The 24,766-nt window shown below is 40.2% G+C and overlaps 2 protein-coding genes across 4 annotated transcripts in view; one reads left to right on the top strand and one right to left on the bottom strand.

The window, feature by feature from the left end:
- Window positions 1–13,393, top strand: part of fam98a (family with sequence similarity 98 member A) — a 34,939-nt gene extending 21,546 nt beyond the window's left edge. Inside the window, exons 6-8 of the mRNA XM_059648693.1 lie at window positions 2,366–2,482; window positions 3,279–3,446; window positions 4,697–13,393. Of these exons, the coding sequence (XP_059504676.1) occupies window positions 2,366–2,482; window positions 3,279–3,446; window positions 4,697–5,545 (1,134 nt within the window). The 3' untranslated portion in view covers window positions 5,546–13,393. The remainder of the gene's footprint in view (window positions 1–2,365; window positions 2,483–3,278; window positions 3,447–4,696) is intronic.
- rasgrp3 (RAS guanyl releasing protein 3 (calcium and DAG-regulated)) overlaps window positions 9,053–24,766 on the bottom strand; it is a 111,702-nt gene continuing 95,988 nt past the window's right edge. For 2 of the 3 annotated variants that reach the window (XM_048536062.2, XM_059648692.1), the window contains 3 exons: window positions 23,128–23,280; window positions 17,313–17,675; window positions 9,053–17,052 (listed from right to left, as the gene is read on the bottom strand). In XM_048536062.2, the coding sequence (XP_048392019.1) occupies window positions 17,329–17,675; window positions 23,128–23,280 (500 nt within the window). In that variant the 3' untranslated portion in view covers window positions 9,053–17,052; window positions 17,313–17,328. Of the gene's footprint in view, window positions 17,053–17,083; window positions 17,676–23,127; window positions 23,281–24,766 lie in introns of those variants that run through there. The other variant, XM_059648691.1, reaches the window with a different exon arrangement.

The following is a 24,766-nucleotide window of genomic DNA, read 5'->3' as shown; positions in this document are numbered from 1 at the left end:
CATTGAGAGGTTGGAGAATCTTAGATCTATCTCTGTAATTAAGCCAAATACTAATGCAGATACTCAGAATTATATATTAAATATGCAGATGAAACAGTTTCTTATTTGCTAATAAATATAACTTCATTTTATAGATTTGAAATAAACAAATGAACTAGTGGGTAAATAGGGAGTGATTTTTTTCACACACACTGTTGAGATTTGGACGACATTCCTAGATAGCGATGCAATGAGAGTACAGAAGAACTTTACAAAGGGAGTTGAAAATATATCTGAAGAGGATTGATTTGCAAGTTTATGGATTGAGCCTGGAATTTGGCACTAAATGGGGCAGCTTTTCTTCAAGAGCAGACATCAGGCCAAATGGCACCCACCAGTGCTCTAAGAATCTGATTTGATACTTGTTTTTCTTTCAAATTTTTAATTATAAGAAATAGGTGTAGCCCATTTGTCTACTTGGACCACTTTTACTGAAAATGAGTGTGTGCACGTTTTTGCCTGTGAATGGAAATAGTATTTCCAAATGTAGCCCTGAAAAAGGCAGCAAAAATGATGCTAAACAAGACAGAAACCAGATACTTTAACAAAGAATCGAATTGCATAATTGATTAGTTTGGAACTGGATTCAAATCCCAGTTCATGCTAGCTGCAATAATCCAATGTGTTATGAATTTGTGTAGATTTATATCAACTCACTGACTGTCTCATTGATAATTTAGCACTGTAGCTGGCTGTCCCAGCTTCATAAAATGCTTGAAGTCTGAAATAGGAACGTGTTTGATTGTTCCCAGATCTGGCATATATTATTTTTCCAAAAGTGATTACAGTGTTGGAGTTCTGAGCCTTTGTATATATTTCATTTACCCCATACACAATGTCTGATCTGACCTGTTCCTGTGCCAGGGTAGTAAGTGAAGGCATGCATTTTGTTCCGTTATCCCAGACTGATGTCTCTTGGTCTGTTTAGAACTTATTGGGTAATGAAGGCTTGTGGGGAATATTGCTGTCTGAACCAAGAAAGATGAGACCAGCGCAGAATGATTTTAAGATCAAATACCAACATTCCAATGTTTCTGTATTGTTTAAATCGACATTACCTGTAATCTAATGTACAAATGTATGTCACCAAATCTCATTACCTATGGGCTGGGAAATGTCTGGCAAACTGATCATTGAATAATAGAGGCATGCAGTACAAAACTGGCTACCCTCTCCAAAATTGCATTCCATACTTTCACCACTCTCTCTGGATGAAATATTTTCTCCTCAGATCCCCTCTAAACCTCCTGCCTTTCACCTTAACATTCTGCCCTATTTTTATTGACCCCTCAATTAAGGGCAACAGCTGTTTTCTATCCAATCTGTCCACGCCCCACATAATCTTATGTCTCAATTAGATCCCCTCTCCGCCTTCTGTGTCCTTAGGTAAACAACCCTGGCTTATCCTCCCTGCCATCATAGATGCTCCATTGCAGGGGGCATCATTGCGAATATCATTTACACTACTGCAGTGCCATCACATCCTTCTGATAGTGTAGACACCAAAACTGTGCACACTTTTCTAGCTGTGGTTTGAGCAAAGCTTTGTACTTCTCCAACATGATCTGCATATTCTTATAAAGTATGCCATGACTGTTAAAGGCAAGTTTCCTGACTGCTGCCTTATCTACCCTTTTAAACTGTCCTAGTACCTTCAGGGATTTGTGGTTAAGTACCCCACAATCTCTGTTACTCTGCGCTTCCTAATGTCCTGCCATTCATTTGAGTACTCCCTTGTCTTGTTACTTCTTCCAGAGTGCATCGCCTCTCTCACTTAACAGGGTTAACTTGCATCTGCCACTGATCTGCCCATGTAACCAATCTGTCTCCGTTGTCCTCATCGGCAACCACCTGGCCAGTTTTCACGTCATCCATAAACTTATTTATCATCTCCACCACGTTGCTCCGCACCCCCCTCCCCAAAAATGATTTCTTCATTTTTTGTTTACATATGCCACAAACAGTAAGGGACTGATTTCTGTGCTATGCCACTGGACACCAGCCTCCATTCACACAAAAAGCCTTCCATCACCACCTTGTGTCTCCTCTCACCTAAGCCAGTTTTGAATGCCCCAGCTTCCATAAACTCCATGCAAAAGAGATGTGTTGTTGTACTCCTTTGTGTTCCTTTAGTTCATGATTTTTGGAGCTTTAATAATGCTGTGGAGTCTTTGCTTAAATTTTAAATCGACATGTGTCTTTTCAGAGTCAAAGAAGCTGGATTCTAAAGTTATTGAAAAACACATTTACACAGCTACAAAATCTTCTCTTCAATGTAGCTGTCATGGTGTTTGATGGAAATAATTCAATTTCTCTTTACTGGCAGGAAAAATTAGAAGCTATCAATCAGATCCTGGTTAACGAATATGAAATTCGACGAAAGATGTTGCTGAAGCGAATGGATGTAACCATACAGTCGTTTGGCTGGTCTGATCGTGCTAAGGTATGGATTTTGTAAAGAATCCGGTTTCCCTTTTTTCCAAAGATTGTGGGGAACCGATTTGTTTTTCTGTAATTGTGAATTATTAGTGATTGTTTGATAATAACATGAGTGACTTTGCTGTAGGATATAGAGAATTTTTGCACAATTTTGACAAGCATCCTTGGACGCTGTCTAAAATTGAAGTTGCTTCTATATGTGAAAGAAGAATAGTGTGTGTAAATGGCATGTAATAGTAATGCATAGAAATCTTTGTTTGGACTGTTCATGTGGATTAAGCGCAGAAAAGTTGACATTGAAGGTGAAAATGTTTCTACTTCTGACATGCAATGTTAAACTTGAATTGCAAAATTAGAAACATCATTTTGTTAAGATGGCTGTTGTGGCAATCATCAAATTATACCTCCCTTAATATGGCAATTGTCGAGAGGTATGTCATGTTAGTGTTTGAGTTAGTTCTGTCTTTGAGTCTGAAAGGTGAAACAGCAATCAATAGTAATTTGTTGATACCTTAATTGATATAATTGATTTAATTGCTACAAGATCTTTATGGTCAGTCCATTTAGATTAAAAAGGACTTTTTAAATGAGTGCTGCTGATGCACTTACAGCATCAGCTATTTCTACTACCAGCTATAATTTTGGCTGGTTGTCTGGTTGTTCCTTTTTTATTCAGGGTAATTAAGAAAAACTAACTCCTTTATATCTTTTAAAGCTCCACAGAGAGGTTTTGTTGGGACCTTTCCAGCCACTATTACATTTAATACTGACTTGATTTATACATGTTCTACTTTGCATAGAGCCAAACTGAAAAACTGGCCAAAATCTACCAGCCCAAGCGGGCAGCTTTGAGTTCAAGAAGCACCATTTGTGTGGCACATCTGCTAGCTGCTCGCGAGGACCTGTCTAAGATTATGCGAACCAGCAGTGGCTCAATCCGAGAGAAGACTGCATGTGCTGTTAATAAGGTAAAATAAACTGAGTTTTGTCGAAGGACAAACTGGAGCCTTACTCAACATTGTTACGGTGTGCAATTGTATACGACAAAGGTGTCATGTCCCCAAAATCATCAAATTGTTATTTGTGTTGCCGCCACCTAATCAGTTTAAACTTCAGTTTCAATTTCTTTCACTGTTGGATTGGTAAATAAAGGAGTATTTAATGTTAGAATTTTTGGTTAAGCTTGTCCTTTGTCGAGCAGTTTATGAAAATGGCCCTGAATGTTTACTGTATCAAACTACTTCAAAGTCAATTCCGCAGGCAAATGTGGCACTTGCAATATCTCAAACAGCTGGGATAAATTTTGCTTACGTTCATTCATGGAATGAGGGCGTCACTGGTTAGGCCAGCATTTATTGCTCACCCCTATTTGCCCAGGTGGCAGTTAAGGGTCAACCATTTTGCACATTTATTTGAACCAAAATCTGAGATCTCTAAAAATACTCAGCAGGTCTGGCACCATCTGTAAAGAGAAATCAGAGTTAACGTTTTGTGTCCAGTGACCCTTCCTCGGACCTTTCTCCCAAAGCTTTTAGTTAAGGGAGGGATAATAGGATCTGCAGATGCTGGAGAATCCCAAGATAACAAGTTGTAGAGCTGGATGAACACAGCAGGCCAAGCAATATCTTAGGAGCAGGAAAGCTGATGTTTCGGGCCTAGACTGTTCGGGGTCTGTACACCGGAACATACACAGGGATGACAGGCTTCAGTGATGTGAATACTAGAGAACCGTTGTGCTTATACCAGACAATCATGGGGGCTATAATTACTAAGGGAATAGCAGTAGATAGAGAATTTGTTTCCAGTGGTGGAATGGACAGTAACTAGTGGACACAGGTTTAAGGTTATTGGTAGCTATGAGGAGACAGAACAAGGGAGAGAGAGGGGGGGTGGCAGCATGTGTAGTGTGTTGATATGATATTGAATGCATTGCCTGGAAAACGTGTGAACGCAATTGAAGGGAAGAAATTTACAGGACTATATGAAAATACAAGGGAATGTGAATAATTAGACAGCTGTTTTAAAGATCCAGCATCGTATACTGGGTCATTTTGTTATTTACCTTGACTACTTGACTTTTTTTATTCTGGAAGTATGAACTGTGTTTAAATTAAACTTTACAATGTAATATCTGAAATTGTGAATGGCCTAAACTGATATTGTTTCAGACTTGCAGACTCCCACTAACTTTCTGTTCCTTGGTTTCGTCATTTTGTAGGTACTTATGGGAAGAGTGCCAGACCGGGGCGGCAGGCCAAATGAAATTGAACCCCCTCCACCAGAGATGCCACCATGGCAGAAGAGACCAGACAATGTCCAGTCCAGCAGTGGACGTGGAAGAGGTGGATATGACCAAGGTTCTTATGGAGGAGGTGGACGAGGTGGATATGACCAAGGCTCTTATGGAGGAGGTGGACGAGGTGGATATGACCAAGGTTCTTATGGAGGAGGTGGACGAGGCGGATATGACCAAGGCTCTTATGGAAGAAGCGGATATGACCACGGCTCTTATGGAGGAGGTGGAAGAGGCGGATATGACCATGGCTCTTATGGAGGAGGTGGAAGAGGTGGATATGACCAAGGCGGGCGAGGTGGGGGCCGTGGTGGATATGATAGGACAGAACAAGGAGGACGTGGCGGAGGCAGAGGAAAAATTCAAGGTGGATGGTCAGACGGAAGTGGCGGTCATCAAGATTCTAGCTACCAAGGGGGGCATGGTGGTTACCACAGTGGTAGCTACCAAAGCAGTGCTGGCAGTTACCAAGGAGGTGGCTACCATGGAGGTGGTGGAAGCTATCAAGGGGGCGGCTATCAAGGGGGCAGCTACCAAGGACATCAAGACAACAGAAATCAAGATAGCAGCCATGAACAGGGTGGAGGACGAGGTGCAGGACGTGGAGGTCGTGGCCGTGGGGGTCGTGGAGGGCGTGGGGGACAAGGTGGTGGGTGGGTCAACAGAGGTGGACTAAACTACAACCAGGGAGGACAGTTTGAGCAATATTTCCAGCATGGTGGCCAACAGTACAATCCTTCTGGTTTCTATCAAGGTAGGCAGTATTCTAGCTAATAATTCATAGCTTTGACTATTGGCTTCTTCCTACAAGAGTCACAGACTCAGCCATAAATAGTTACCAACTGTTGAATGCCTCTAAAATCCAATACCTTGTACTGAATCAGCAGTATTGCAGATTTATTTGTTAAACAATGGAAAGCAGAAATACCTGCTTTCATCAGGAGTGAAGGCTTGTGATTCTAAACCTTTGTTTTGATGTCCCATCCCCACTCTTTAAAAATTGGGTTTTAGGCTTAGAACTACTTGAGCATAGCAAAAAAAAACCCTGCTTCTCTGCATGTGTAACTGTCATTGACAAGATTAAAACTCTTTATTTTGTTGAAAGTGCACTACAGACCAAACATTTAAGCCCCAACTGAGCCTGGAAGCCTCCTTTTCAAATAGACTGACGCTTTCGACAAAAACATCTGCAGAGCTTACATTTCTGTTCTGTCCTCGAGATTAAGCCAAATGGTAACTTCCTGCTGGCTGTTAATTGTACATAACTGTAAACTTCACAAGCAGAGTGAATGACAGTGTGAAAGATAAGCAATTAAGTGTCCCTGTGCTGTTCAGAATTATTGGATTTTAGTTGAACAGAGTTAATGGATGAGGGATAAGAGTCCTTTGGGTATCAAAAGAGGATTACAGTACCAATCTTTTATTTAAAGTGTGCAAGAAAGTGTGTGTATGCATATTAGCATTTTTACCCAAACATTGAATTGAGAAATTGTTGTTTGGGTGACACCCATGGTTTTTTGTGTATTTCTAACTTATAATGTTTGGGAAGTTTACTGTATGTCATCCCTTTTGCAAATGTGTGTAGGTTGAAAGCTGCAAAGGATATTCAGCACAGAAAGGGCTAATGTGTAGGTTTAACTAATTCAGCCTTAAATTATGCACAATGCCTATAATTCTACAGACAAGTGAAAATATTGGCCAAGAATGGCTGATTGTATTTGTAAAATACAAATTGTTTTTGTTCCCGTTGAAATATTGGCAAGGGGCCTGATCATACATGGCGCACTTCATTATTTGGAAGTTGAGGCAGTTGCTGAATATTAACCCATGGTCAAAGAGCTGGAAATAAAAGCAAATGTGAAACAAGTTATCCTACATACACATTCTTGTGTTGTGATTTAATTATTGATTTCTTTTCAGTTTGAACAAAACGTGACAGTTAACATAGTTTTTTCTGTTGAAATTTTTAATTGATCTGCCAGCATTGAAGTCACTGTAGCCCTCTGAGAATGTAACTTTTAAAGACATTGTATTCTGGACAGTAGGATTTTTTTGCCGTTTTTGGCACTTAATGCACACTAGAGGTCACTGTGTTGTAAACTGAGAGTAACAGCTGTTGGTCAACACGAGCTGATAGCTAACTGGTGCTGTTCTTGTCAGGAAGCATTTTTGATCTGCTGTTCTCTCATCCAGTTACTCTGTCTTATTTCAAAGAAACTGTTGCCAAAGACTTCTAGCTTGTTTGTTAATTGGTTGTCTTTGGCTGAGACTGCTGATCAGATCCCTCCGGTTCATCTGTAGGGACCAAAAACACGGGCAAAGCATTTGTCAGCAACTATAATCATCTCTTGTTTGTCCTATTTGTATGTAATATAAAGTGCTTTGTCTTTTTTAATTAAATTGAAGATTTAGCACTAATTTGCCCAAAAATGGTGGGGTAGAATATAAACTGAAGTTATTTAAATCAGCAGTGTATACACTGTATATTCTGTTCTTAAAAAGGCTTGAAAATCTAAACTGCATTTAAGTCTAAAGATTGCCTATTAAGATTTTCTTGCTAAGACTCTGGCTTTTTTCAGGGATTGAAGCATTGTTTTGATTCTGGGTAGAGAGATCCCGCTTGGCCCATAAAACATAGCGGATTCTTTTAATGCAGTGGAACCTAATGTAGATCTAATCTAATGTAGTACAGATAATTAAATAAATTTTTTGTTATTTAACAGATGTACTTGCTTAATTTATTTAAGTGTGGGAACTGATTACCTGATCAGTACAAAGAACTATTTCAGTTAATAGTTTCTGAACCTTGTTCAGTTTGATCTTCCTAATGCTCTGAGCTGATATCAGCCATAGGTGGCTTGTTGGGAGTGCTGCTACTGTTCTTGATAGAATGAAAATACATCAGCTAAGGTTCCCTCTTCAAATTGTCTTCGAACATTTTCTTAGAATTGCATGAGTGCAATCTAGGTTGGGTGAGGAAAGATTGAGGCTATGATGTGATGGATATATGATTGAAATGACCTTATGTAGGCTAATGTTTAAAATATTCGATTAACAAATAATAACATTGGTTGGTGTGGGTGGTGCAGTATGTCAATCTGTGCCTATGGTGTTATTCTGTGCCTAGTGTAAGTTATTAATCATGCAAATTTAAACTTTGCAATTATTAAAATATTCAGAGCTGGGGACTGTACCTGCTTACGGTAGAGGGCTCCTTCGTTGCAGAGTAGAATCACTCTTTGACTGACTTAAGTAAAGGAATTTGCTGTACACAAAGCTTACGAACATTTTAAATAGCATGCGAACAGCTATCCAAATCAAAGTTCATGCCCAGAAACAGCAGTTATTTAGTCAGGGTATAGCTTCCTGTGATTTCCATGTTCTATGGTAAGCGATTTCATGCCCCCACCCTCCCTATTAAGGAATTTTTATTTTCAAAGCTGCTGCATGAAGTTGAGCTCAGGGATGAGCTCAGCTTGTATGGAGAATGAAATCAGAGGTTGGATGGAAAGGAGCAACTATGTCTGAATATAAACCATTGAATAGAGATACAGCAGATGGGTAAACTACCAGAACCTGGTTTGAGCTGTTCTTGTGGCAGTCATGAATCTTGTCAATCATTGCCACATTTGCTATTTGATTCTATCACTGAACTATTTAGAGTTGTTTTTGCTAATAAATATCATGTGCTTATTCCATCCCTGTGCCAGAAATCCTACTTAAGTGCACAAAATATTTCTCACCACGTTCACAAGTGATCTTCATTGTATTTGCAAGAAGTTTTTTAAATGGAGCTGCCAAACGTTGTAGCTCCCCAATTGAATGTTGCAGTGCACAATGTTTCTGTAATCCATGCTATTTCGGTTGTAAAGTCTTAATGTAATTTAAGAGGATAGAAGGATGCGTTAGGTGGGGAGAAAGAAATGTACTAATATAATTGACACATGATTTATCTCGAACTTATAGCACAAAGCTATTTGTTCGCGTTTTTCATGATTTGGAGGGTACAATTGTGTTGGTTGAGCGAGAACTACCATTCTTTGACAGTGGAAGTTAATTGGTATAATGTATTAACTGCATTGATAGAAATTAAAGATGTTATGATCATGCCACTTGTAATATCTCTAAAATCATGTACTGCCTTGCATCTTAGGTCTTTGTTCTGTTTGATTTGCAAAACTAGATTCTATTTTTGTCAAACTTCAATTGTCCTTGTTTTTTTATTAGAGATATTGTCCTTTTTCTAGTATTGATTCAAAATCATCATTTTATTGACTTGCATTTTTTCAAAACAACACAGAAAAATTACACTTGTAATACCTATAATTAACACTCCGGTCTCTCAATTTGAATTGACGGTCATTTGTGAAAAACTGATACTCGTGAAAACAATAGATATTACTTTCTGTACATTTCGGCATTGAATTTCTGGTACTTTGGGTATTCCCAAAGATTCTTTTCTCTTTACCTATTGTCTCCTTTGTGTGTGTGTGTGTGTGTGTGTGTCACGCTCTCTCTTTGCAACTTAACGAGGATAATTATCCATGATCTATTAGCTATCTCTTTAAATCCAATAAATGAGCCAGCAGTCTTGGGCACACACTTTTTTACGATGGCTTCCAGAAACCAAATTCAGTTAGCTTCCAAAATCTACAGTTGAATCTAGTCGGGACAAGTTGTGACCAAAAGGTACCTAACCATTTAAGTTGGCTTGCTAATGAAAATAGTTTGGATAGACCTTCCCATTACATGTTATGCAGTCAACAACAACTGAGCCTTCAGTTGTGGATCATGCAACCAATTATTATTAAGCAAAAATTGCAGAAAACCATTTTGTTTTAATGCGCAGAGCCATAAAGTTGTCCAACATGTCTACGTCAACCGGATATCCTAAATTAGTCTAGTCCCATTTGCCAGCATTTGGCCCATCTCTCTCTCAACCATTCCTGTTCATGTACCCCTCCAGATGCCTTTTTAATTGTACCAGCCTCCACCACTTCCTCTGGCAGCTCATTCCACACATGCACCACCCTCTGCATGAAAATGTTGTCCCTTAAATCCCTCGTATCTTTTTTCCCCTTTCACCTTAAACCTGTGCCCTCTAGTTTTGGCTATTCATCCTATCTATGCACCTCATTATTTTATAAATCTCTATATGATCACTCCTCAGCCTTCAATGTTCCAGGGAAAATAGCTCCAGCTTATTCAGCCTCTCCCTATAGCTCAAACCCTTGTACCTGGGAAATATCCTTGTAAATCTTTTCTGAACCCTTTCAAGTTTAACAACACCTTTCCTGTAGCAGGGAGACCAGAACTAAATGCAGTATGCATTGTTTTAAGGTAGATAAGCTGGATATCTGAAAGAAAGGAGAAATCAACATTTCAGGTGGTACCCTTTTTCAGATCTGCGTGTTGAACTCCATGTTGAGCCCTCTGGGCTGTAGGGTGCCCTGGTGAAAGATGAGTGTGTGAAGAAGGAGGACTCAACATTGGAGAATTCAACTTCAAACAATGTTCCCGTCCAACCCCGGCTCCATTTCCAGCCCCACCTCCTCCCTTCCGTTCCACCTTCTGACCGTCTCTTCTAGCCACCAACCGGATTCATCCCTCCCATCGACCAACCAGGTGATACTTACTACCAGTGTCCACCTATCACCGTCATTCCGCTACACCCCCTCTCTTCATCTGCAGCTCCCACTACTGCCACATCCAGTCCTGAAATTGAAGTTTGGATGTCAAAAATCAGAAAGTTGTAATATTGTTGGGTATCTAACAAAAATTCATATTTAACACTCAACTGGAGACATTGCTTTTAAATTCTAATCAAGTTAATGAGACAGGACTGAAATCACTTTTTGCACTTTTTTTTAAAGGAAAACTTCAGTGATTTGATCTGAATTCACTTGGTTTCTACCTAATAATTATTATTGCGGGAGTCTTAAATTGAAACGATTTTTTTTTTGTTTGTTTGTGTGCTATGGGTGCCACAGGCTAGACTTTTATTGAATCCCCATTTCACCGTCTGTGATTGGATTCATACCCATGTCCTCAGAACATTTACGCTGGACTTCTTGACTATAGTGACATTTCCATGAAACTGCCTCCTTGCCTGTTGAAAAGGGAGTAATTTTGTTGAAGCTATTTGTCTTGCCCTCAAAAGGGCAAATGCAGCAATGCTGAATTTTAAGTGATCACGACTTTTATACTGTAGGAATAAAGGATAGCAAGTTGATATATTGGCTCAGGCATTGCTATGGAGAAAGTAAAGCAAAACTATAATTTCCCATGTTTTCCAGTAAAGCATTTGGAATAACTTAAATCAGTTTTCAAGCAGCTAGAGATAAATGGTCACGGTTGTAATCTACAAAAGCAGGAATTGTTGGAGAAACTCCCCAGGTCTAGCAACATCTTCAGAGAAGGATCAGTGGATTCAGAACTTTGACTGTACTTTGTCTCCCCAGATGCTGCCATACCTAGTGAGTTTCTTCAGCAATTTCTGTTTTTGCATTGTCAGTTCTGTTTTATTTTTAAGGTTGTAATGTAGTGCATTTACACTTGCTAGAAGGTGACATGCATTCATACTTGAGACCTGTTCTCTATAAATAAAGGACGATGTTCAAAAAGGTGCAAGCAGACCTTTTGTGCATAGGGAGGGAGTTCCTATGCTTGAATATGTGCTGCTTCAAGAAAGCATAAATGAGCCACAATACGTTGACTGATTTAATCAGATTTTAACTAAAGATAAATTATCTCCAGTTGAAGTTCCCAGAAGTTAAGGGAAGTCTAAAAGTTTCCATAGCGCTCTCCATGGCAATTGTCTCAATTGGCAGAGTCCAGTTACCAACTAACCCACATCCCTTGCCTCCTGTGGTATAAATTGTTTCAAAAGCTTGAAATTTTTGAGATTGGCCCGATTAGTATGAGATCTCCACAACATGCCTATCTCTTCAGATGTATTCAAGTTCTGCACAACCATGCCACTGTTATTGAAATAAAATAAGTGTTAGCCTGACTCGATGTGACTGAGATGAGTGTGCTATAACTAGTGTTAGAGAACCACTGTTTGCTCCAGCTCTGCTTGTGTGAGATCACACGTGATGCAGATTCCAGCATGCAGTAAGGCTACTGTGCAACATTCAAATTATTGACGCGTATTAATACATTAGAAAATTTCCAAACATCCTCAAAATAACTGTTGGAACACCATATTTAAGATGTGTGTTATATTTTCCTGAATTTTCTTATCTATAATTGAGTGCAAATATGACAACTTGTCTCTATGTGCAAAACCCGTCTTTTCGTTCTTATTGTATAGAACCGTAATGATGCAATTTAAAATTTTGAGCAACAAATTTTAATTGTTTGTTTCCTCTGTAGACCAGTTTCCCTTTTGAGTCTGATCAAAATATCAAAAGGACCACAGCCAGAAGTGTTGGGCACAATTTTATCACACTGAGATCAATTTACTTATACAGGGTTACAGTTGAGCCCGCTGTGGTTATGTCAATTACTTTTACAAGTTGTAAACTCTTGTAGTAGCTCCCCAGCAGCTTGATATGTTTTGTGGTTTGAGACCATGATGATGTAGATAGATTAATGCTGTCTGCCCCAACTTGGGTTTCTGTTTTTTAAGCTTGTAACCAAGCCCTCCTTCCTGGATGAATAAGTTATTATCCCAGAAGCTACTGGAAATAGATGTAAACAAGATACACAGCTTCCACATTCTGAGCTCCCGAGCTAGCATTTTTGTTACACAGTGTGACTATTAAAAATGGTTGGAAGCTAGCCTGTTTTCACAAGTTACTTCACAAGAGTGAAATAATTTCTATCACGCTGTTGGCAAAACAGTCTTGTATGGGTAAAGGCAACAATAAAAATACTTTGGTTGGGTGTCTAGGAGCTTTAGCTGTTTTTGGTGTTGTGGACAGTTCACCAAAAACAGTCTACCTGCCTCATGGGAAAATAACAAAGAGTAAATGTGCATAATTATAAAGCTTTAAATTGCACATAAAAAATAGATCATTTCTGTTGTGTGTGGATCCAGAAGTGTACTGAACTTGCGGCATTGCCCTCTCCTTCAATTCCGTGTGTCAGTTGAGTATGATCTGTTTGCAAAAGGGTCCAGAGATACTTGCAGTATTGGGCCATGTGTTTTAGTTGATGGAATAAATGAAGAGTTTTTACTTTGTACAATGTGAACCTATGATTTCTCTCAGGTTGCTTTTATTTTGTATGCCTGTTTGTTCCCATCTCAAATAAATAAAGAAGTGATTAGGCATGTGTTTTTATTCATTCACAGGATGAAGGCATCACTGGTTAGCTAGCATTTATTGCCCATCCAAATTGGCAAAGGGTAGTTAAGAGTCAACCACGTTGCTGTGTGTGTGCAGTCACATGTAAGCTATACCAGGTGAGGATGGCAGTTTCCTCCCCTAAAGGACATTAGTGAACCAGGTGGGTTTTATCCGACAGTCAACAATGGATTCATGGTCATAGTTAGATCCTTAACGCCAGATATTTATTGAATTCAAATTCCACCATTTGCTGTGGTCACATTCAAATCTGGGTCCCCAGTACGTTATCTGTGTCTCTGGATTAACAGTTCAGTCCGTTGCTTCCCCCGCTAATTCAGGCTGAAATTCTAGTGAAGTACTGAAGGGGTGATGCTTAAAGATGGCATCCCCTTTGAGTTGCACACTTTTATATTGTTTCAGTTTTATTCATATATGTATAAACAAATATAAACAAGTACCAATAACAATTCCTATTAGATTGTGACTAGTCTCACCTTCCACTGCAGCAGTAGCTTTCTGTTCGTGTTGGATGACAAATATTCTGCACATCTAATTGAAGTGAAAGTTAATGCGTGCAACATATGAGAGTTAAAATTCATCATTGATCTGGTAAGCTAGAATCTATTCCACCAGAGACAGAGCTTTTTCTTCTATAATTATACCCTTCAAAATGCTTTATTTTTCTCAGTCACTTCAAACATGGATTTGCTGGATTTGGCATACGTAGGTGGCTGTGCCTCTTGAATGATTCCAATTTTTACCCTGGAAGTATGATTCATGTATCTGGGAACCCCCAAGATTTTATTTTACCAGTGACACTTTATAAATGCAAGTCTTCCTTTCATGGTGCCCATTTGCATTCTACCTCATATGAATGAGTATAGAACTTTCCAACTAACCATACAAGCTCTGGCATAATCAGCAGAGTGCACTGTCTAGTAAGATCCTATGTAATCACTGATGATCGATATCTCTCTGCCCTAATCTATATCATAATCTTTTCATTGGTTTGTAGTTTTGTTTTCTATAATTCATTTTTTAATCTGACCAAATAAAGTCCTTCTGCAGCTTTCACCTCAGTGGAGTTACAAACAGAACATTTTGCTTTATTGTGGACTGGAGATTAACCAGCTTTCTTGGCATATGTTAAGCCCTGAAGTGTTATTTATCATAGCCTTCAGATCACTCCCAGGCATTGTGCTCCATAGTTTTGTTGTTCTTACTTCCTTTTGAAGTTGTTATTAGTTATTTTGACAATTTATGGCATTTATGAATGTAAACTGGGTGCAAGTTTCTAATAATGTGTTACTGGAAAATGTGGGAAGTCTATATTTACTTTCTCAACAACAATTCCTGAGCCAATAATGCAATGAGAATGGCACATACAAATCCTAATAATAGTCCCAAAGAAATCTCCAAGTCTAGTAATGTTTGTTGAGACAAAGATGCACCATGAATATCTTATCAACAACCTACTATCCACCAACTATAAATCTGGTCAAGAGATAAGTGTGGAGCTGGATGAACACAGCAGGCCAAGTAGCATCTTAGGAGCACAAAAGCTGATGTTTCGGGCCTAGACTGGTCAGTCTAGTTTGAAATGCAGTCTGGAGTCTAGCTATGGTCTATCCTTCAGAACGGCCTTAGTATCTCCAATAATTGTAAAGTAATTTCCTGAATGTCCCAGGAGAAAACAAAAGGCCATTACAAAAGTTTATATTTAAACACTTTTTTTTATTGGTTATTGAAATATTGAAAATCTGGAGGAAAAGTTGTATGGATTCCAGGTCTATGGAGGAATTATTAAGACTTGGCAACCCCAAATCTGGCCCAGTATCTTTACCAGTTGAGCTGAGGAGCAAGCCTTCCAAGAGGGAGAGGGCTCTATATGACGGAGCAGCCACCAGCTAGTGCATATTGTCACTGACCTCTCTAAAGAGACCTTTTCACATTGTATGGAGATGAGTGTTTGTTACCGCTTTGGGCTAAGGGACATTGCTTGGGAGGAACCTCCTCCATACCCACCCACACAAACACACACACACTTTGCACCAGGAATGCTTTGATGCTTGCAAGGAGGAAATCCATTTTCCTAATACAAACTCTCCTCACCTTGAGCAGAACCAAGACTTTAAGTAAATGATTACATGTCTGATCCTAAAGTTGTGAATGAATTGGCTATAAAAAAATTGGTGCGACAAAGGTATCACTGGCAACACAAATAATCCACTACATATAAACCCTTAAAGGTCCATTGATAGTCCTGTGATCTGGGCTGTCAGAGTTCTGCTGAGTAGATAGTGATATTGGTTAATTTCCCAATGCTATGTTCCTTGGTTCTAGCATTTGGGCTCTTGTTTTCCTCAGACTGTATGTGCCTGTCCATGATCAACAGCTCGACTGGCTTCTCTGACATGCTGCCATTTTGCAGATGGCCATTCCCTCAGAACAGCGCTGGCACGGAGCTCTCCTTCAGTCAGCCTGTGTAACATGTTTGGGTAGTAAAGCCAAACCAAAAAAATGGAGTCCTTTTTCCAGCTACTGGCGACCATCATAACTCCAGCAATCTCCCTTTCAATTCAGCGGGGGGGCGATTTGTACTTATAGCTTGGGAGATAGAGGTGGCTGGAGACAATACCGAACATGTCACGTGACTTCCCCAAATATGTTGGATAATATTGTAATTTGAGACAAATGACCAGAATGCATCACAGGCAAAAAAATAGAAGACTGTCACTTCAGTAACATGGAGACTAAGGAATGTTGCACTGTCCTGTCCATGTGGGAAATAGGGGTTGATGTCAACAGGATTATGTTACCCTTTTGCAACTGGTCACAGATGCAGCAAGAAGAAACATTTTTACAGTATTAAAAGCATTCCTGCATGTTTTACTCAGTGCTGTGTTACAACAGGTACAACAGCAGCTCTACTTGCTAAAGCATCAGAAAGGCTACAGGATCACCTGGGAGGCTCCACGGCGATGTCCAGGTCTGACACAGAAATCATTCTTTATTTTGGGTGCGCAGAAGACTGCCTTAAAATGGAAAAGACCTGAGATTTCTGCTTGGGGAGAGAACAACAACCTGGGTGACATTTACCCTCATGGTTTCTGACTACCTGTGTATTATTGGAGTACAGAAAATGCATTAATGGCCCAAAATACCATAAATAGCACCTGAAGCATTTTGACAAAATGCAATGCTTCTCTCATCTTTTCTCTGCCACGGCATCATTTCTTTTGCCATGGAGAATGCACCGATTGCGATGCTGATTGACAGTTAACTGTCAGACTTTTGTTTAAATTTAAGCAGGCAGGTTGACTAGGTCAAGACCCTTAGCAATCAAGCTGCAATGATCAATCAATCAGCACATTGCTCTTGTCCAGTGTAAATGTAAGTTTTTATTGGCATCCTTGCAAATTACCCTGATGAATGCAAGAATAAAATGTCCTTTTTTTTCAGCAATGCTCAAGCTCTGCACTGCCAAATGACTAAATAGGGAATATTCTAAAATTGTAACAGCTGCATTAAATGTAATGTGGTTAAAGTTTTATTTGTTACACATGTAATGTGCTGTAAGTATTGTCTCAAATGTAATAATTAACTTTGTTTCTCTTTCACAAGAAAATTACGTCAGCAAAAAAAATAATGCTACGCTGTGCTTCAAGTTTTGCACAATTAACTTCCAACTACTTTCAATGGGAAAACCCAAATAGAAAATATTGGCAGCCACAGGAATTTTCCAAATAATTTGGAATTATTTTCCAGGTTCGAGTTGTTTTGATTGCTGACGTTTGCTGAGTTGCTTGTGGGTTTCTTGTTGAAGTTGTAGGTGCCCACCACAATATTTGCACTTTTCCAACACGTTGAACTGTGGTTGTTTGCTGTTCCAGGACTATGGAATTTGTGCGTGAAATCTGATAAGCTGCCAGGATGATGTATCAGCTGTGATGGAGTTGGGGTGTGATGGCCACAGGCAAATGAAGCCTATAAGATTTTGATTGATAGATTAAACAAGTGAAGGAGCAATAGGTATGCCATTTTATACAAATGTTTATCAGTTTAATGATACTTGCAAGAAAGAGGCTTGGAAATGATGTACTTTATGAAAAATGACAAAGTACACAAAGCAGTTACACAATGGTTAAATAAACTATGATAACTGTAACTTCATAAACTTAGTAGCGCTGGCCAGTTATTCACTCTGATGCCACTTTGGGCTGTACTGAGAGTTCTCAATGTTTTACCTTGAGTAGTGCACTTTCACTGCTCTTCCTCTGTCTCCATCCCATTCTGTAGTAGCTCATGTTCCTCCTCTGTTTTGGCACATGTGCTGGGTTTCTCATTTTCCCACTTGGCGAAGCCCCTGTCCTTTCCCTCTTTCCCTTGGAATTTTGACTTCATTTTTGGGAAGGTATGCGAGCCTGAGTCGCCAGTAGCCCACCCACTCTCGTGCCACAGGGGCTCTGTCTGTGTGGCCTGACTGGCCGTAGCTCTCTGTAAACGTACAGAAATCTTCTGAGCTGAGCCAGTCATTAGTGTGATTGACCTGCCGTCGACAGCCTGGTTTCTGCCACTCTGGGGGAAATTGAACACTGCTCCATCTTGAACTGCAAGTGAAGAAAACGCACTTTGAAATTATTAAGCCAAAGATCACTTTAAAAGTTAGAGACTGAGAGCGAAATGATCCACATTTGAAATTGCAAGAGGCTTGAAGTAAACAAATTGTGAGTAATTTATTTATCCTGAACTGAGAGCTCAACATTAGGCAAGAAAAATTAAAAATAACTAGGCGAGACATTTAGGGTTGTGGGCAAGAGATGCAGGGAGCAATGTGAGAAATTTTAAATCTGAGTGCTTTTGCCTTCAGGCTGCTGCATGCGGAAATGATCAGTGACTTGAAAAGGAAATTGGATGCACGTTTGGAAACAAACTCACAAGGCCACGGGGAACCTGCGACAGTGGTATGTTCCACAGAGAGCTGGCAAGGACTCGATGGGCTGAATGGAATCTTGTTTGGTAATGACTATTGTTAAAATGAGAGGAACTTTTCACATGCATGTACTCTAGTGGAAACATGAAACAAGTTCCCAGTAACCAATGATCATGTCTCGATGAGCACCCTCACAAAATAAGTGAATGAACATGAGTAATAACAAGGTTGATGACGGCAGACAGTGTGTGGAACATTACTGAGACAACAGAAGTCATTTATTGCTTCAAAATTTTGTAAGCATATACTCAAAGATTTAATTCTCAGTAAAATTCAACAGGGTTCCATAATACTCGCATAGCTGACTGGGACTTTATAAAGTTGGTGAAGGCCAACTGTTCTGTCATTCAGATGCCGTTCTATGGGGCTCTGTGACTGCCTGTGGGTGGCTCAGTGGTTAGCACTGCTGTCTCACTGTGCCAGGGACCCGGGTTCAGTTCTGTCCTCAGGTGACTATCTTGTGTTTGGCCATTCCACCTGTGTGTGTGGGTTCCCTCCGGATGCTCCAGTTTCCTCCCACAGTCCAAAGATGTGCAAGCTAGGTGGGTTAGCCATGGATAATGCAGGGATACAGTTGGGCAGTGGGTCTGGGTGGGATGCTGTTCAGAGGGTTGGCATGGTCTCAATGGGCTGAGTGACCTGCTTCCACAGGGCAGGGATTCTGTGTGAGCAGAGACCTGCTTTGCAAGTGTAACTGAAATTTGTCCAATCTACCTAATGTAAAGTGGACAGTAGTCATAAGACAGCATCTGTAATGTGATAGCAACAGCTTATACTTACACGGTCCCTTTAATATCATAAAAACATCCCAAAGTGCTTTGCAAGAATTTTATTAAACAAAACCAGGCACCAAGCAACATGAGGTGACACAAGGACAGACATCAAAACGCTTTGTCAAAGGGATAGGATTTTTATAAGACACTTTTAAGGAGGAAAGAGAGATTGAGAAGCGGAGCGGTTACATGAGGAAATGACCACAGTAGAGGAAGCAAAGAAATCGGGAATATGAAAGAGATCAGAATTGGAGGTTCATCATTCACAGGGATATTTAAACACATCAACAGAGATTGATGTCAATAACCTGCTGTAGCGTCTGTCAAGAGCAGAAGCAGTGCCTGAGAAGGGCTCTTGTAGTAATGTCCCTGGCTATAGCCTGGGTTCAAGTCCCATTGGCTCAAGGGGTGTACTAACATCACTGAATAGCTTGGTTACAAATACGTACAAAGTGACATTCAAGACTGTTATGCTGCAGTGGTTTAAGACTCAGCTGGTTCAGGAGTGTACCATAACATGCACATGTTTGTGGACTGAAAATGTCCAGAAGAGCTGGAGATAGGGTTCACTTGTGGCATAGTGGTAGTGTCCCTATCTCTGAGCCAGGAGGTCCAGGTTCAAGTACCATCTGCTCTGGGTGTGTGTAATGACATTGCTGAACAGAGACTAGTTAGACAATATCGCAATGTTTCTCTAACACAATGTAAATTATTGTCTTCTGCTACTCACATAGTTCCAGTATCTCCCAATTCAGAATTTTAGGAGAACGTTTTGGCCCCATGAAAGCACAGGCTTTCTATGTCCTGACAGCAAACAAACCTATTGTTTTAAGGGATTAGAGAAATTTCAACTCTTGCAAGAAGTTATAATAATTGCAGCATCAACTTGGTGGGGTTTTAGTTTAGAGGAACAAGACTTTGGGGGGGGTCAAGTCCTCCTATAGGAAATTGAAAATCTCAGTTGGCAAAGGAGAGCTGCACTGCCAGAGTTGCTGGCTTCCAGGCTAGCCATTAAATCGGAGAATCCAACTTTCCCTCCCTCCCTGCTGTGTCAGGAAAGCAGCTAACCTAATCAAACTTCCTTCCCACCCCGGTTGTGCTGTCTTCCACCCTGTTCCATTGGGCAGAAGATAGAAAAGTTTGAAAAACTTACCAACAGTTTCACAAACAGCTTCCTCCCCACAGCTATCAGACTTATGAATGGAACTCTAATATGTTAGAGATGATCTTACTCTACGCCTTCTGTGCAGCTGTAACACTATAGCGTGCATCCTGTTCTACTACCCTGATGATTAGGTCACTCCTGTTTGTGAGAGGTTGCTGTGTACATATTGGGTTTGTTTCCTGAGTTACAGTAGTGATTACACTTCAAGGAAGATCCTAGAATCATATCGTACAGAAGAGGCCTTTGTCTGTACTGTGAAAAAAACACTACCACCTACACTGGTCCAACTTTCCCACAATAGGCCTATTGCCTTGAAATTTATGACTCTTCAAGAGCTTGTCAAAGTGCACTTTTGAGGTTTTCTGCCTCAGCTCTCCTCCTAGGCAGTGCACTTCAGGCCCCACCACTTTCTGAGTGAAAAAGCTTTTTTTATTTTTGTGAAAAAGTATTTAATTAATTGAGGCTGACTCATCTGGCATGTTGTAAAAATACAACATGTACCACTAAAATGGTGAAGAATGCGATAGATTTCAGCAGATCATGCCACTTTGAATGGACGTGTCACTGTAAGAATGACACATTTTATTCTGCTGCAGGTTAACACAGTTTTAATAACAGCAAAACAAAATCAACAAACATGAGAAAAATAGTATGATTCACATGGAAAATGGAATGCAGAGCAGGAACTGTTTGCTGAAAGCTGGGCATGTGGAGGATATGTGATAACTTTGATAAAACTCCAATACCATGCTAAGGAATAAAACAACCATTTTGGCCTAATATCATCCAAAAACATAGTGGAATGATCTCATTTCCTTGAATTTTAAGATAGTTTCCTGGGATGTATGTTGGAAACTGTCCAATCAAACTGCTGTCCAGTTCAATGACTGAGTAGGAAAGGAATGTCCATTGTAGATTGTTCCACTATCTGGCTCAAGTGATGATGAAAACTAAGGTTTATTCCTGAATGTAATCCTTCCAGAGTACTGATAGCAGGCTCAAGATACAACCGGTGCAGTGGAACTGTTGCTAAACCATTCTGACAATCTGAGTGAAGTACTCAAGGGTCACTTTCCAAAGGGATAATAAAATGTGAGGCTGGATGAACACAGCAGGCCAAGCAGCATCTCAGGAGCACAAAAGCTGACGTTTCGAACCTAGACCCTTCATCAGAGAGGAATTCTCCAGCATCTGCAGTTCCCATTATCTCTGATACACTTTCCAAAGGGACCTTGTTTAAAAAAAAAGTATTTTAATCAACCTGCTTGGACAGGTCATGAAATAATGCTGGGCTAGGTGGGACTTGGATCTGATGAGGGACATTGCCACGACACCACAAAACCCCTTAAAGGCATCCTGCAGGTGTTTTCAGATCAATCTGTTCAGGGATGTTATTACACTACTCTGGCACAAGTGACATTTGAACCCCAAATTTCCTGCCTCAGAGGCAGGGTCACTACCACTTTACCACAAGCCTACTGAAGAAACCCTGTATGTGTGTAGTATTCTTGCACAAATATAACTATTTATAGCCTAAACAGAGAATAAAATTGAATGTACAACATGTTGCCAGATGCTCAATTTGAACTATCATGCTGTAACCTCTATACTGAGAATCCATTGTTCGAAAACACCAGTTTTCCAGAAATTCTATCAGCACTTCTCCAACATTATTTGACATCATCTTAGCACAGTACTCTGGGAGCAGAAACATAGGACACGCAGTTTATGGATAAATAAAACCATTTTTATGATTGCCTTATAATTGTTTCCAACTGTTTTAGGTTTTGGCTGAATATTTACATCTGCACTCTTTTCCAATTCACACACTTTTGTTTAATTAGATTCTAAAATCGCTCTGAAAATAACTGAAATTTACAAAGGAGTTAGAAGTGATTCTGGTTCCAATGCATGTCCTGATTTTCCTTTCGGCTGATTTGGAATCTTAGCTTATAAATCATATCATTGTAGAGAGACCCCAAGCAGAGGTCGGCTAACTTTTAATGGGATAGACGGGGGGGGGGGGGGGGGGGGGGGGGGCATTGCTGGTTTTACTTGTGAAGCTGCCATTGTTTTTAGGGTGGCCTTGCTGGATACCTACAAATGGATTGGCCATGAATGGGGAGGGAGCAAAAACAACCTGAGGAGTGGGAAAAGACTTGCTACATCTACTAGAATAGAAACATCAAATGGCTACAGCACTGAAGGAGGCCACTCAAGGCCTAGAGTATAAAGAATAGCATGTCATGTTGCAACTTGTAGAATTCTAATCAGACCACACTTGTAATACAGTGTACAGTTCTGGTCGTCACACTATAGGTGGGATGTGGAGTCTTTGGGGAGGGTTTGCCAGGATTTTGTCTGGCCCGGACAGTATTAACTATGAGGAGGGATTGGACAAACTTTGTTTGCTTGTATTTGAATGTCAGAGGCTGAGGACTGACCTAACAGAAGTTTATAATCTTGGGAGAGGTTTGGACTGAGAGGATAATTGGAGCCCTTTTTCCCCAAGATAGAAATAACATAGGTTTAAGGTAAAAGAGGAAAAGTTTAAAAGAGATGTGAGAGGCAAGTCTTTTACAGAGATGGTGGTAAGTGACTGGAATGGAGCTGGGAGAAGCAGATACATTAGCAACATTTATGAGGCATCTTGACTGATACACAAATAGACAGGGAACGGAGGGATATAGACCACATAGACACTACAGGTTTCTAGTTTAGAATGGTGTCATGTGTCAGCACAGGCTTGATGGGCCGAAGGATCTGATCCTGTGCTGTCCTGTTCTGTTCTTAGTTCTATTCTGCCCATCATGTCTACAAGACATGTCTGCAAGAGTAGAGGTTACAACTTCATTAGTATGTGACAGTAGAGTGGGCATCACTATTAGTGGATGAATACTTGGTGTACTAGTATGGCATCCTTATAACAGGTGTGCTTTTAGCCCCATTAACATACTTTTTAAAAAGAAGTCATAATACATTCAACCTATTGATGATGACTGCATAATTTAGAACAATAACATTGTATATTCCCCTAAAAGTGAGAAAGAGAGGCAGGAAAAGAATCACAAAGATGCACCTCTCCAATTATTCACAATTTGACATTCCAGGAATCATAAGAATGCACCTACCATTTCCACAGGAGTGTGTTGCTGGGCTGCTGGGCAGAGAGCCATGTGAGTGTGGAGGTGGTGAAGTACGTTCCAAAGAGGAACTCTTGGGCAGCTTCTGGCATGCTAACACTAACAGGTCCTTGCATTGCTTATGACAATTCACACCACAGTCTGCAGGGCAAAAAAAAGGTCAGAGTTACACAGGTTGACAGACATTATTCTCAAGTGAGCTCAATGTTAGCATGTGATCGTGACAACAGATCACATGCCAAAATTGCTTATGGGTATATTGAAATTTTATAAGTACAACGCATGTTTTCTTTTTTAAAGAGAAGGAACTACAGGCTAAAAGGTGGTTGAGAATGTACATTCAACGGCTGTCTGGAAAATCTCTACCAGATTACACTGAGTCCCACAGGAATCATGGCATATTTCCCCTGAAACGTGGCAAGGCAACTCAAGACAACAACACTTCAAAGAGAAAAATGCCAAATCGAGAAAACTGAACTGTGATCTGTGGCCACAGAATAATGAGGGCTGACTACCCTTTCTTGTGCATTGCATCCCAGACTACAGGCACGATGTGAATTGAAAGAGATTTAAATCTGTGCAAAAGAACATGTTTATGCATGTAAGTACACAGCTGAGGACTTCCACTACATAGCCCTCCATCTCTGATTGCTGAAAACACATCAGGTCAGCAGGATGACCCGAGGGAAACTGCGGCTGACTGCTGAAATAAGAATTTCCAAACAACTGCTCAACTGCCAAAGTCAGCACAATCAGAATCTCTGCAGATGGCCGCAATGTTTCATACTCCATTTACGTAAATTAGCCAAAGGCTGGTATGGGTTCTTTGTTGAATGGCGGCTGCAACAACTCTCGGCTGTGGAGTGAGAAGCACAAATGGAAAGCGAGGACAATAGTTAATCAATGCAATGCCGTGGCTATAAAATGAATGAGCTGTCAGCGCACTGGAATCATCTTCTTTCTTCCAATCATGCAGCATTTAATACTGAGATAGAAACTTTCATTATCCACCATCTGAATGTGTCCTCGGTGATGTTGATTCAATGTGGAGATATCATTGCTTGTACAGGGGATGGGGGGGGGCACATGTATGTCGACTCCTTTCCATTGATAGGGGTAGACTCTCCCAGAACAATGACGGGTCATTGTGATGGGTGATCATAATAGCAGGGCAACCCCAACAACCAGGTTTTCGACAACTGCTTCAAAATATAATGGCAAATGTTGAGTATCTTTCTTGAGTAATGCAGAAGAATGGAAAATGCAAACGGTTCACCAAAGCCATTTACTGAAAAAAATTCTGTTGTCTTTTTATCTGGCCTGGTCTACATATAACTGCAGACTGCCTCCAGAAAAGACAACATAAACAAAGTTGCTGGAAAAGCTCAGCCAGTCTGGAAGCATCTGTGAAGGAAAAAACAGAGTTAACCTTTCTGGTCTAGTTCTGAGGAAGGATCACTGGACCTGAGACATTAACTCAGTCTTTTACCTTCACAGATGCTGCCAGACCTGCTGAGCTTTTCCAGCAACTTTGTCTTTGTTCCTGACTTAGAGCATCCACAGTTCTTTCGGTTTATATCCAGAAAAGGCTAGGATTCACTCAGTTGTAACAGTTAGGGATGAGCAA

This window comes from Stegostoma tigrinum, chromosome 9 (genome assembly GCF_030684315.1).
Source record: "Stegostoma tigrinum isolate sSteTig4 chromosome 9, sSteTig4.hap1, whole genome shotgun sequence".
Taxonomy (NCBI): Eukaryota; Metazoa; Chordata; class Chondrichthyes; order Orectolobiformes; family Stegostomatidae; genus Stegostoma; species Stegostoma tigrinum.
Note: the sequence above shows the minus strand (reverse complement) of the source record. Positions and strands in the feature narration are given on the sequence as shown.